Raw genomic sequence first — 14,019 nt, 5'->3', positions numbered from 1 at the left:
TGTGGAGAGCATCCTCTTAGCAGGAGCTGGGTAGTGGGGGCCCTGGGACAGGAGCTCCTGGCCTGTTTCTCTTGAAGCCTGAGGACAAACTGGAAACCTTCTGGGGTGGAATGCTGCTGGTTAGAATGTAACTTTCTGTCAAGCCCCATAGCCCAGCACCCTGACATCTGTGAGGGTCTTGGGCCACTTGCACACAGGCCCCCACACCACAACAAGAAGGCCAAGATGGAGCCTCCTCCCCTTCTCCATGCACACACCCTGGCAAGGCTGTGTGGTAGCCTTCCCTTCTTCAGCCTAGGGAGCACTGCAGACCCCAGCCTGCCACACAGCTTCCCTTCGAACAGCCATGTCTGGCTGAGACACACGTCAGTGGGATGCCAGGCTATGTTGCACTGTGCAAGTCTCTGGCCTGTTCCTTGAACCTGGCCTATCTGAACAGCAACCATCTGAACAGATCTTCCTCATCTTGCAGGGTACCCCCCTCTTTTGCCCCCATCACTGTGCATTCTACAACTCCTGGTTTAGCCTCAGCAAAACTGCTATAGTTCTGACCATGTCCTCTGAAACTGCCCTGTCCCCTACACCTCTCACGAGCACCACTTTTCATCCCAGACCCATGCACCTATTCTTGGTGACATTGCAATCTGCATGAGTGATCCCTCCAACTGCTTGGCCTCTACCCCCTCACTTGCATTGATCTTGACCTCTACCTTGCAGCCACCCATTTCCAGGGTCAGTACTACTTGGTCAACCAGCTGTTGCGTAAGGTATCCAAGCTGTGCCAGACCACTCCCTCATGAGGTCTTCCCTGGGGCTCCCAGTCCAAGCCCTTCATCCAAGACCTCCAAGCCACCAGCCTTCCCCTTTTTGCCAACTCCTCTTCCCTTGCTGGCTTCTGCCCATTTCAGCACTGATGGTTGTCATTACACGCACTCATCTGTGAGCCCCTGGACATCCTCCTTTCCAGTACATCATCTGTCCAAAACTCAGCCCTGCGGGGGACTCCCAGTTGCCTACACCTGGAGTGAGGGCAGGCCGACCTTCCATCCCTGCTTCACTCAGTAGCTCGCACCCTGCCCAGCCCCCGGCTGCATTTCCCTCTTATCTCTGAGGAAACTTCCACACCTGTCTCTTCAGCCCTCCCTAAAGAGCTCCCTCCTGGCACCAAAACCCACACCCCCAGAGATGCTTTTCTGAGGCCCCCTCCTCTAGAATCAATGGTGGCTTCTGCCCGCTGGCTCCGCACAGATGTCACAGTTGCAGAGTGCTCATCCCCAAGCTGGCTGCCTTGGCTTCTTGACACCTATCTATCTATCAATCATCTATCTACCTACTAAGAAGTGAACCTAGGGAGTGCTGAACTACATCCCTACTCCTCTTTGATACAGGGGCTCAGTTGACCAGGCTGGCCTGAAACCTGTGATCCTCGTCTCAGCATCTCAAGTGCTGGGATTAGAGGTATATGCCGCCACAGGCAGCTGCACACTTTTTTATTGTTCTTTGGGAGGTTATTTATACTCAATGAAATGCACAAACTTTAATTGTGCTGTGTGCTGAGTTACTTGGTTGGCTGGCTGGGGTTAGTTTTGTTTTGGTTCTGAGGATGGAACTCAGGACTTCACACATGTATGTAAGTAAGTAGTCCACTAGGCTGTGCCCTCAACCACTTGCTGAGTTTTAACAAATATACAAACCAGCTTGGATTGAGGCTTCTCACCCCCTTTTTTTTTTTTTTTTTTAATCGGTACCGGGGATCGAACTCACGACCGCCTGCTTACAAGGCAGGTACTTATGCCGCTGAGCTAAATCCCCAGCCCCGTCATCCCCCTTTAAAAAGATGACTTTGAGGTGGCTTATGTGGCTGCTGAGCTGCTGGCTCTATGGGAGGAGAAGTCAGAATTTGCAGTGGTTGGCTATTGCTGTGCTGTCACATAAACTCAGGAAGAACTTGTTAGTTTTGCAAGCAGAAATAGAAGGGAACAAAATAAATCTTTAAAATGTTGGTATCAAAAGATTGAAAAAGGAAAGCCAGGAGCTGTGGCACACATCTCAGCTTTTAGGGTAGCTGAAACAGGAGGATTGCAAGCTAAAGACCAGGCTAGGAAACTTAGCAAGATGCTCTCAAAATAAAAATATGCAACTCAGGGATAGGGTATTTCCCCAGCATACACAAGATGAGAAAACACTGCCAAAAGCTAGAATTGGTGCAGAGATAAGACCGAAAAGTACTTCAGATAATAAGGATCGAACAAAAACTTCATTTAAACACAAGAACTCAGTTTTCTGATAAGTACTGGATGAAGAGCTTGCCCTCCCATGGTGGCCCAGATGTCCTCATGGTAATCCATCATTTACAGAGAGGCAGGGCAAACAAGGATGAGACAGCTCATGTCTAAGAAGGGAAGAAATTTATGAGTATTCATTATCTGTTGCTGTTAACAAGTCACCCCAGATGCTCCATTATTGTGGCTCTTGACTCTTTAGGTAATGAGCTCAGCTGGACTGGGCTGTACACCTGATGCTCACCCCTGCAGTGGCCGCTCCCCAGTGCTCTGCCATGTGGCCTGTGTCTGAACTTTGGGCAGCTGCCTGCAGCTAAGTCATGAGGACCAGGCTAAGTGCAGACCACGCGCACATCGGCATCAAACCCCTGCCTGCACTGTACCCATGCTGATGTCCCATGCACCTAGCAGTGTGAGAGCAGCCCACACTAGCAGACAGGCCCCTGAGGGGTGGGAGGTGGGCCTAATGTCACCCTAACCAAAACAATGTATTTAAAACTAATGGGAAGCAAAGAACTCAAAACCCTGGCAAAGTCTGGAGGGCATGTGCTTCCACAGGATCTGTGGGCCCAGACCAATGCCTTTGATTCAGACAGTCTTGGTCTTGGTCTTGGCCAGGAGGTACAGGCAGCAGGCAGCAATGGAGTACTGCCTCCCCATCCCCACGGAGCTCTAACACCCACCTCGGATGTGACCAAGGGGATACAAGCCAGGATGGGCCTCCCCTCAGCACAGAGCTCAAGACCTTGAAGGAAGTCTGTCAACACCCTCCCCACCAGAGCAGAGCCCTCCCAGCCTCTCCTCTTTTCTCAGACAGAACCACCTCAGAGGTCCGGTACTGCCCATGTCCAGTGGTTACTCATACCTCCCACTTCACTATCCCGTGAGTGGAGTCTCACCTGTGAAAATCACCCCTGCTGAGATGTCTCCTTAACTGTCTAGATGTTGTGACCGTCTCTGGCCCGGCCTGCCTCACAGAGAAGCCCCTCCACCCACCCATGTCCCATGGAGACCTTTGGCTTTGAGCTGAAAACAGAGACTGACAGGACCTTCTGACCTACATGTGGAGGGAATGATTTGGTGGCCAAAAGACCAGCTGTGACAGTGCCTGGCAATGTGTAAGGCAGGTCCTTTTCCTGTTCCCCTGGGTAAAAAATGGGACCCAACTGACAAGATGGCAGGTGGTGGCTCTTTCTGGAGCTCTTCTGTGGTATGAAGTGCAGAACACGGGAGACCTGAGGCCCAGCCTTGGAGCTGGCACACTCAATGCCACCTCCTTCAAGGCAGGGTCCATCATGAGGGTACACGGAGGCAGAAGCCAGAGAGGAAAGGGACTCAGAACACTTCCTCAACATACTTTGCAGACCTGTGGGAGCAGCCTTCCATGGCAAGTCTCCTGCACCTTCCCCAAAAGTTCAGGGCCACCAGGATCAGATGGTGGTCTCATCAAGTCAAGCTGCTCCTGGGCAGACGCTGGCCCCCTACCCTGCCCAGTCCTCTCCAGTAGCTCAAGATGGATAAAGATGGAATGGGAGAAGGACACAGCCAGAAACTGCATCATGATACAAATGATAAATTATATTTATACAGTAAATAAGTATCAACAGTCAACACAAGTTCAAAACCAGCCACCGGCCCCCGGAATTGAGAAATGGCTGGGTGACTTCCTCCACCTTGGTGCTCATCAGGAGGGGTACGGTGGCACATGTGCAACTCGCAGTGGCCGGTGGCTTCATGATCAGTGCAGCGGGCAGCAGGAACAATGTGCGCTCAGGATGGCCTGTGCCAGGAGGCAGGGTGAGGGGCTCTTCTCAGACCCTGGTGGCCCGTGGTTGTTGTGTTGGGGTGTTGGTCTTATCAGGAAGGGCTTTTGTCTATTTCCAAAGAATCACTGACCCCAGGAGCTGGGTCTGATGCACTGCCCTATACGCTGCCAGGCTGTACAACCCTGGAGGGAAAGCACCATCGCGGGCAGGTACCCTCCACTCACCCTCTACCAGCCTCCCTGAATGACACTGGAGTCTAAGGCCAGCCACAGGCCTGCAGTGCTGGGAAGGGTAGCTGATCAGGAATTAGGGACTGGAGCAAGGGGGAGGGCGGAGTCTCACACAGGACCAGAGCAGTCCTCACTCAGTGACCTCATAGCCTCCTCCAGCCCAGGGACACTGCAATCCCTCTTGCGCTGGCACTAAGGGTTGGATCTCTTTCTGGAACCAGAGAGGAGCAGCCAGGTGGTTTGCTGCCCTTGGAGCTGGAGATTAGAAGTCTGTTTTGCAAAGCAAGCCAGAAATACCCACCAGGCTGCCAGGACATACAGGAGGACTCAGGAGGACTGACCCTTCCCTGGGTAAAAGCAGGTCTTCTCTGGTCTGTAATTTGGGACTTAATACTTCTTTCACAGTGGTGAGTAGGGTGAGGACAGCAGGAGGTTGGAAGAGGGAGATAATATTAGTGCATGTTTGTTAAAATCTATCCAAGGTGACAATGAATTCTCTCATCTCCAAAATAAGAGATGACTACTTCTCAGCCTGCAACCTGTGTCTGGAGATGGCAGGTAGGTGGTTCAAAGCAAGCCCTGGTCCCCATCTCAGTCAGGGGGACTGTCCCCGGGGACCCGTGGGCACAAAAGCCCCTCCCACCCGAGACAACCACTGTTTCCACTGATCCTGTTGTTACCCTGAGTGAGGACCCAGTGAGAGGAGAGCACAGATGCAAGGCTAAGGTGCACCCTCCACTTTCCCCACACTGTAAACAGAAGCCCCTATTAATCCCTGTGTGCCTTTAATTAAAAAAGGAATTAGTTGATAAAAACTGGTGAGTCACATTCATGTTAATTTGTTTCCTTTATCTTTTGGGACGTTGGTATACTGGTAAGAAATAAAGCCTCTCTCAGGACCCAGCCAAAAGGGCTGAGAGCTGATTGGTTTGGTAGTTCACAAAGAGGGAGCTAGAGAAAGGAAAAGGCAACTGGAGGCAGCAGGTTTTTGTTACTGGTAGAGGTGGGTTTTTCCCTTAAATAAACATCATTTTTGTGTAATCAAATTCGTGTATTTTTTCCTATAAAGAATTTGTTTTAGGTTCCCCATAAGGCATATTTTTCTCATCCAAACATCTCCTCCTTTTTAAGTTTTTTTACAGAGTTAAAACCATAAATAAGAGGATTTAAACCACTAAAATGACATATGCCAAGATCTTAATTCAGCCAGACCTGGTAAATTCTATCAAAACTAGACAGTTAAATAAGAACCACATTATAAAAATATTAGCCAAAAAAAGACTATTAGATAATTCTGCAAACTCAAATATGAAACTGTACTAAACAAAATATGTGCAAACGTGTACAAGCATAGAGCCACATGGCAGGGTTATGCTCAGATTAGTTTTAAAGCTCGCTCTAGTGGATTTAATTCACAAGTTGTCCATGGTGGTAGTGTTTACTTTGAACTCACACATGAGTCAAAGGGAAATAAAATATGCACAACCACTTCGCCAAGGTCAGTGTAGAATGGGGCTGGCGTTTTATCCCGTCCATACCCAGGACTGGGGCTGGGTCGTGGGAGACAGAGACAAGGTGACTGTCCCAAATTCTGGGCTAGGCAGCATTTAGGGACACTGGGCTGAGGTTGCCGATGAGGACAACACTGACAACTTCATTCTGCATCCAAGGCCTCAGAGGAGCCTGGTCAGGCCAGGGAAAGGCAAGGACACGTGCCACATGCCATTCAAGTCTGAGGGCCAGGGTAATAAAGGACAATCCTTTTACCAGGAAGCCGGAACCAAAGGCCCCAGTACCCCCAGGTCACACTCTCAGCCACTACCCCACACAGAGTCCTCGCTCAGTGTCCTCTGGCACAGGTGCTCCGGGTGTGTCCCAGGCCCAGGACACTAGAGAAGGAAAGGATTGGTTGTGCCGGGGGCCTGTGCTGATGATGGAGGCATGCCCACACTGCCCACCATGTTCATTGTTGTGGGGCCCAGTGGTGTCAAGGTGGAGCCAGTGGCCCCCAGAGCTGGATGTGGGGCTGCTGAAGTCATGGGGGCCACAGCCATGGGCTCCACCCCTGTGCTAGGCCCGAAGGATGTGCTGCTCCCCAAGACTGGGCTCCCCCTCAGCTGGTTCAGCGTCAGTGGCTGGGGCTGGTTCACCTGGAAGGGGTTAACAGGGGCCGAGGTGGTGGTGGTACCTGGGGAAAAAGCAGGAGGGCAGAGGTTGAACTGTTAGGAAAGCACTGTCCCCTCGGTGGTAGGGAATGGTCACCCTCAAGAAACATAGCTCTTCGTCTGTAGGGAGCTATGTTCTATTTTTTGTTTCATTTTTGAGATAGGATCTCACTATGTAGCCCAGGTAGGCCTCAAACTCATAGCAATCCTCTTGCCTCAACCTCCCAAGTACTGGGAATACAGATGTGCACCACCACAACCAGCTCTATCTGGATTCTCATCAGGCCTCCATCTGGATCCAGATCAGGCCTATTGTGCTCTGGTCCCTGATACACCCTGAGGGCCCACAACAGTGGTGGTCACATCCACAGGAGACACTAGCAAACAGGCTGACCACATGAATTGCCCTGCTGAGGGCCAGGAACTATATAGTTATCAGAAACTTGTGACTTTTCCGGGCCTGTGCTGAAAAACAGTGCTAGCAGTGCTGAAAAACAGAGCTGAAAGACACAGCATGCCAGGCTCAGGACCCCCAGGTCCTCTGCAGGGCTAGTGTCCAGAATACCATCAGCAGCAAATAGCTGTTCTTGACCCTCATTCTGTCTGCCCAGGTATGGCCACAGATGCCTGGGAGAAAGGATGGCTGGGGGCACAGGAACTACAGCATGTGGCTTGCAAGGCAGTACCCATGTGGCACCCCGGGACCAACATACCAGCACTATGAAGGCTCAGGGAAGCCTGTTGACCAGCCTGCTTCACTCTGTCTCCCCACCTCCCTTTAACAGGAAGTGTCTTTTACCCATTAGCAAAATAGCTGGGGATTCTTTGCCACCAGCTGTGGTGGTGCCAGCTTCCAGTCTCCAGCCCAGCCCTGCCCTGCTCACCAAGGCAACATGCTGCTCAAGAGTGACCAAGCCACCACCAAGGAGACAAGGCTGCTTGCTGCTCTTTGAGCCTAAAGGGGAAGGAGGGCTCACCTCCTAGGCCTGCCATGAGAACTCTGAGAATCACCCCTGGTTCACAGCTAAGGAAAAGCAGATTGCAGAGGCATAGCTGCCCAGCCAGGAAGGGAACCAGAACTGCATCTCTGGCCCACGCAACCCCAACTGACAGCCAGGACCACCTGTGTGGCCTGGAGAATGGCTGTCTGAGTCTCTTCCCTAGGGTCCACAATGGGTTCACTGTCCCAAGATCGCAAGGAAATATCCTCAGAGTGGAGGACAGAGCTGTGCACAGGAGCTCCTTTGGACCCTGACTACTCACTGGGGGTTGAGATGACAGGAACTTCTAGGTAGGAATAGGCTCTAGACTGACTGAGGCTCTCAGGCCCTAATTCAGCTCTATCCATGGAGCTTCCCTCCGTGAACCACCATATCCTTACTGACCTAGGCCTCATGAGTGGGACCCAGCAACCCCTCACATTCACTTCCACCTACGGCCACAGCCTAAGCCCTCTAGAGGCAATGGCTACTCCTCTGCAAAGTTGAAGGAAGCACAGGTCTTGGGACCCTCTGACGCTCTGTAGCCTGGGGCCTGGTCAGAGGCTCACACATTCCTGCAAGTCCTTGGGGGAGTCTGCAGGAGAAGGAAGGCCTTCTCAGAGGAAGAGGTCATCTAGGCTGGGTGAAGGAAGAAAGAGAAGTGGGGATACTCTAGGCAGGAGATGGAATGTTGTGCCCTGGAAGTAAAAGAGAGGGAGTGTCTCATGTTTGAGCAGCATCATAGAGTCACTGCAGCTGAAGACACGATGTACATGGAGAGGAAAGACAAAGGGGCCAGACTAGGATGCCACAGCCAGACAGTAACCCCAGTTACTGAGTCAAACAGCTGAGGGCCTGGCCTACACCCAACATGGAGCCCCTAAAGGGCACAGAGCAGAATTCTGCAGTGTGGGACTACGGAGAGGGTCCTTAGGTCCCGAGTGAATGGCTTATGTTAACAGGCCACATTAATTCCTGCCCACAGCCGGCAGATGTTGGGTGGCGAACCCTGGCTCTCCCCTATCCCAGCACACTCTGCCCCTCTGTCTGGACCAGAACCAGCACTCCCTTCAGGGTATCCCTGCCAAGGCTACCCAGTTAGGCAGTTTCTGCTTGGTAGTCTCAACTGAGGAGAAGGGAAGCTTCTTTCCCTTTGAAACAGATGTGGCCCTAGAGAGAGATGGCTGTGTAATCCTGAGTTCCTAACGGTTCTGCTCCTTTCCAGCCACACATGGGAAGCCCGTGGAGCTCTGGCCACAAGTAGAGAACTATAGGAACAGGAACCCCAAAGTGGGAGGCAGTCAGCTCTGGGGCCATCACACATGCAGTCTGAGGGTAAGCAAAGCAAGCAGCCAAATGAAGCGTGGACATATTCCTACCTGGTGCTAGGAAGGGGTTAAGGGACTGGGCTGGTGGAGTAGGCCTGGTCACCAGTGAGTCCAAGTTCACCAAAGCAGCGTTGGGACCTAGGAAGGACTCGGGTGTTTTCCGGGCACTGCTGGGCTTGCTCGAGGCCATAGTCAGGGGCTGAGACTCAAAGGGGTCAGGGCTTGTACTTCCACTGTTCTGGGATGGCAGAGAGGGTGCAGACTCGGCTGCAAGACAAAGATACACATGGCAAAGTGAGCACAAGTTCAGGCCCCAAGACCATGCAACTAAAGCTGCCAACTCCACAAGCATAAAACAGAATACAGATATTCCTGATGCCAGGGTTCCCAGCACACACATACTGTGTACGATGTCCCCTCCAGTGCTTCTTCCAACAGACCCAAGTAGAGACACATAGCCAGCTGCGAGCAGATTAAAGTTTTGCCCACGTAACCAAACACCAAACTGCAGAGACATCTGAACAATTAATGGTGAGCAAAGAAAAATATATCAAAATAATAAGTAGAAAAAACAAAATATTCAAAATAATACGTACAGCAAAACCCTTCAAAAATATTAAGACGTTACTTGGGGTTGTTGGTGATGCATGGATAATATACATTTTTTGTATCATTTACATTTTCATTTTCTACAATGAACATGAATTCTTGAGAGTGAGGAGAGTGAAACTGTGTCCTAAAGTTCAGTCAATAGAGGGTGTGCGATGGGTTGGCTGGGATGCTTTTGTCTTGCTGGGCTGCACTGTGACCATGGGCTCAGATCACTCTCTCACTCAGTAATGCCACTTATATGAACCCAGTCTCGGGAAATAATGCAAAATGTGAACCAGACTTAAGCACAAAAATGTTCACCACAGCATTATTTATTTTCGCAAAACAGGAAATGAACCTACAATGTCTTCCCCAAACTGATGATTAAATACAGTGGTGCATCAGTTCATGAACTTTTTCTTTCCATGATTCTGGTTGCAAACCAAATTAGAAGAGAACTGAATTGAATCAATGGTCAAGTTCAATACTGACCTTATGAGAAAATTTGATTCAGTTCTCATTCCTTTAGGTATGCAATCAGAGTTGTGGAAAAAACTGAGTTCAAGAACCAAAGTATCACTGTAAATTACTGGTAAGCAATGTATATGTGTTGCCGAAGCTGGCACTATTACTGAGGAATCTAATAGATTTTTTTACAACCACAAAAAATGTTTTCAATCTGTTATCCCATAAAAATCAGGATAAGGAAGGACATGACTTTATCTGCTATTATGAGTTAAACAAAAAAAACTGCTAAACCTGTAACCCCTGCACTCGAAAAGCTAAGACGGGAGGTTCAATATGAGTTCAAGGTCAGCCTGAACTACAGTTGAGACCCTGCTCCAGAAAACCAAAACCAAAACCAAAAACAAAAACAAAAAAATTTTAAAAAGCAACGACAACAAAGATTGCTGAGTTCAGAGAAAAATAACTGGTGTGGGTGTGGTAGCACAGGTCTGTAATCCCAGCATTCAGGTGGCTAAGGCAGGAAAATTGTTATTCAAGGCTGGCCTGGACTACATAAACCCTGTTTCAAACAAAACAAAAAGACTTTAGAAAAAGACACTGGAAAGAAATATATTGGATGAGTGTAGAAAGAAGAAATGCAAGTAACTGTTGTTTGCTTCCATAAATGCTTCCAATTTTCTACAATGGGATTCTGCTAGAATTGGGGATAAATACTTAAAAGTGAACAGTGAGCCAGGGCCAGGCTGCCTTCTCACAAAGAGCTGGAAGCAACGACAGATTTGGTTGTACTTTGGACCACAGAGAATTGCGGAAACTTGTTTTTTATTTAATAAAAACAAACTCTTCAAATCAACAGGTTCTCAAAGATGCCTCTGGTCTCCTTGCTGGGAGTCCCTGAGCGAAGAAGGGGTGGAGAAGAGGGCCAGAGAGCTGCTACGCAGTTACCCTCGAGCAGCCCCAGCAGACCTGTGGTTGCTGTTGGGGGCTGGAGGGAATGGGGGCAGACACAAGATAGACAGGGGCAGAAGAGTAGGCAGGAGGAGGGGTGGGAAAATGGGGAAGGCAGTATGGAGAGCAGAGGGAGAAGAAGAAGGAAGCATGCATGATTAGGAGGTGAGGAAGAAGGGGAATGGGTCTGACCAGGACTGGGGTCTCCTAGGTAGCAGCTGTCACCTGGAGCTCAGGGATGGAATGGGCAGAGCCTGGCTTCACTCCTGGCCAAATGGAGGCTGTCTGGGAAAAGGAGGCCAGTGGGAGTAGAAAGTTGATGGGAAGGTGGCTAGACAAGACAGCTTTGACCTGAGGTGGCCCACACTGTAAAGGTGGGTTACAGACAGGCCATTTGCATGCAGCTAAGCTGCTGGAGACAACAGCCCAAGAGAGGGCACCAGACACAAAACAGGACTCAGTGTGAGGAAGAGCTAACAGGAAAACCCTCAAGACTTTTCACTGTCAATCTGTGAATTCCCAGAACTAAAAGTTTCAGGCTCCCAAGATCAAAATGCAAAGAAAATATATGACGTTGACAGATGTGAAAACTATGATTTCTGCAATAACTGAGCTGGTCAAATGCACAGAATATTATAGAAGCCATCTTTACCTACCTGTTTTTTTTGAAGTTCGGAGGTTGTCAAATTCAGAAAAGTCATCTTTAACTGTACCATTGAAATTACTGAAGAGTTCAAAGGACCCTGGGGAGATATAGTAGCCAGTGACCCAGACGCGTCTCATTCAACTCTACAGGGCTGTGGCTGCCCAGTCTACACTGAGGTGGGCAGGCCTCTCCACTTACTCCACTTCCTGGGACAGAACTCACTGGTACACTGGAAGGAGGATGCACGGGGCAGGGACCCTGGCCTCCCAGTACAGGAGCAGGGTCACTGGCCTCCATTAGCTCCACTCTACATAGAAGGGGGCTAGTGAAGGTGCAGACACATGTGTGAAATAAGGGATCTGAGAGAGTGGTCACAGTCAGCCCACTGGCCTGGTGTGAGGACAAAACCACAACTGGGGTCACCATGTACCACCTGTCCTAACACTCTGGGGAGTTCCTCAGAGGGAGATGGGGCACACAGATGGGCTTGTGACCTCCTAACTCTCTCTACTATGCTCAGAATCTAGGGATCAGGATCAAAAGCTAAGGAGGGTAGAGAAGCAAACGCAGCAAACCAACCGGCTAGGGAGCAGGGGAGCTCTGGGTTGGGCTCTAAGGGCCTAGGCACAGATGGGGCTCTCACCCGAGGCGGACACAGGCTTGCCAGCTGAGGGTGCACCCCAGGCATCTGTTGCTTTCCCAGCAGTGGGGGCAGGCAGTTGTGAAGCTGCCCAAGGGTCAGAGTTCTGGGGAACAGAGTGTGTGCTAGCCGTGGTGGGTATTCCCCATGGGTCCACAGAGGCCGCCGGCTTGGCACCTGAGGAAAGACAGGGTCAGGGCTTAGAGATGCCTTCAGGAAATTCTGAGTAGCTGGGACGAGAAGAGAAAAGAGATAGACCACACTGGAGTTTCTGCCCTCTCTCTGTCAGGTGAGTCAGTCACCGAAGGCTGGGCAGAGCTGCAGCTGAGGTCCACCCTTTGCGAAGGCATAATGTCAGGCCATGAGATGGGAACAGTCCTTCTGGGAAGACCAGAGAGGTTACAGCTGAGACCTCGCCACACTCCCTTCCATATCAAGGGCCTACATTACAAGGGGCTCCCTAGGCCAGCCCCACTTCAACAGACTATGGGACAAGCTTCTCTCGCCAGGACCCAGCTGCCCCCCACAACCTGGCAAAGGAGCCTGGCAGTTCGCTCACTCTGTGATAGCTGTCCAGAGGTCCTGGAGGCACTTCTCTCACATGCTTTGAGTGGTTTCTGCTTTCTGAAGGAGTAGATGGCTAAGTACTAAATGAAGAGAAATAACAAAACAAACAGCTACATACTTACCACCAGCTTAAGAAAAAAAAGAAAAACAGAAAACACTTTCAACTGTGAGTAGAAGATCAAGATCAACTTAATGAGTCACAACTTTTTTTTGAGACTGGATCTTGCTATGCAGCTCAAACTTGTCTTGAACCTCACTATGTAGCCCCAGGCTGGCCTCAAGCTCACGGCAACCCTCCTGCCTCAGCCTCCCAAGTATCAGAATTACAGGCATGTACCTCCACACTTGGCTCACAATTACCTTTTTTGAATTGAGAAAAGCAGCACGCATCTAAAGAAAGTGTCAGCCATAATGCAGATGTCTTCTAGTCACATGCAATGCACCACACTCACACACTGCTATCTTCAGAGGACCACAGACACCTCCCATGACTCCTCTCCCACCCCGATTATCACAAACCCCGTATCAGCCATTCTCTTGCTTTTCCTTCTAGATAATCATACTCTGCACACTTTTTGAAACAATCTATTGTTTAGCTGTGCCTGTTTCCTGAACTTTATATAAATATACTATGTCTTCCTTTGTGACTTTGTTCAGTCCACACTGTATCTGGGAGATTCAACTAAGTTCGCCTATAGCTGAAATCTGTCTGTTTTGTTGGGGTACAGTATTCCACTCTGGCAACACTGCTGGCTGCTGGTTTTAGTCTGCTGTCGCTTTGCTCTGATGCCTATTCTTGTCCACATTCCCTTGTGTAGGGCACACATGACTTCTGGGTTACAAGTACCTTCAGCCAGTGATGCTGAAAGCACTTCTGTAATTGAAACAGTTGGTACCTCCCCAGCAGTGGCTGCTAGTCCTGGGGTCCCAGATGTCGCCTCATCACCTCTCAGGTACGCTTTATCTTACTTCTTCATTTGTGCCAGTCCAGTGGGTGTGAAGCTAATTTACACTGGGGTGACGTGCAAGTTAGGCTGTCAAGTTAATCACAGGGCTCCCTACTCTGCTGCACCAACCTGTGTATCAACTTCCACTGCAACACATTCTTAATTACCTCATACACGTTACGATTCTTGAACTCCAGTAAAGAAAATTCCAACCTGGGTCTTCACTGTTCTTGGCCCTCAGCTCTTTCACATTCATCTTAAAATCATCTTATAAATTAAAAATTAAAATTTTAAAACATGAAAAAGAAAAACCTGCTTGAGACTTTCACTAGAATTGCACTGAGTACCAGATCACCTAGAAAAAGTATTATCACAATAATATTGGGTTTTCCAAAGTAAAACCATGGGAGAGCTCTCTATATTCATGTAAGTCATTATTATCTTTCACTGACATTTAATCT

General features: G+C 49.6%; 1 protein-coding gene across 6 annotated transcripts in view; it reads right to left on the bottom strand.

The window, feature by feature from the left end:
• Positions 1 to 3,839: 3,839 nt before the first annotated feature.
• Positions 3,840 to 14,019, bottom strand: part of Epn2 (epsin 2) — a 96,053-nt gene continuing 85,873 nt past the window's right edge. For all 6 annotated transcript variants that reach the window (XM_063241724.1, XM_003465224.4, XM_003465225.4 and 3 more), the window contains 4 exons: positions 12,048 to 12,221; positions 11,415 to 11,501; positions 8,803 to 9,018; positions 3,840 to 6,466 (listed from right to left, as the gene is read on the bottom strand). In XM_063241724.1, the coding sequence (XP_063097794.1) occupies positions 6,168 to 6,466; positions 8,803 to 9,018; positions 11,415 to 11,501; positions 12,048 to 12,221 (776 nt within the window). In that variant the 3' untranslated portion in view covers positions 3,840 to 6,167. The remainder of the gene's footprint in view (positions 6,467 to 8,802; positions 9,019 to 11,414; positions 11,502 to 12,047; positions 12,222 to 14,019) is intronic.

Source organism: Cavia porcellus, unplaced genomic scaffold (genome assembly GCF_034190915.1).
Source record: "Cavia porcellus strain 051 isolate PalLab524CR breed Dunkin Hartley unplaced genomic scaffold, mCavPor4.1 scaffold_32, whole genome shotgun sequence".
Taxonomy (NCBI): Eukaryota; Metazoa; Chordata; class Mammalia; order Rodentia; family Caviidae; genus Cavia; species Cavia porcellus.
The sequence above is the reverse complement of the archived record's forward strand: the minus strand, read 5'-3'. Positions and strand labels throughout refer to the sequence as shown.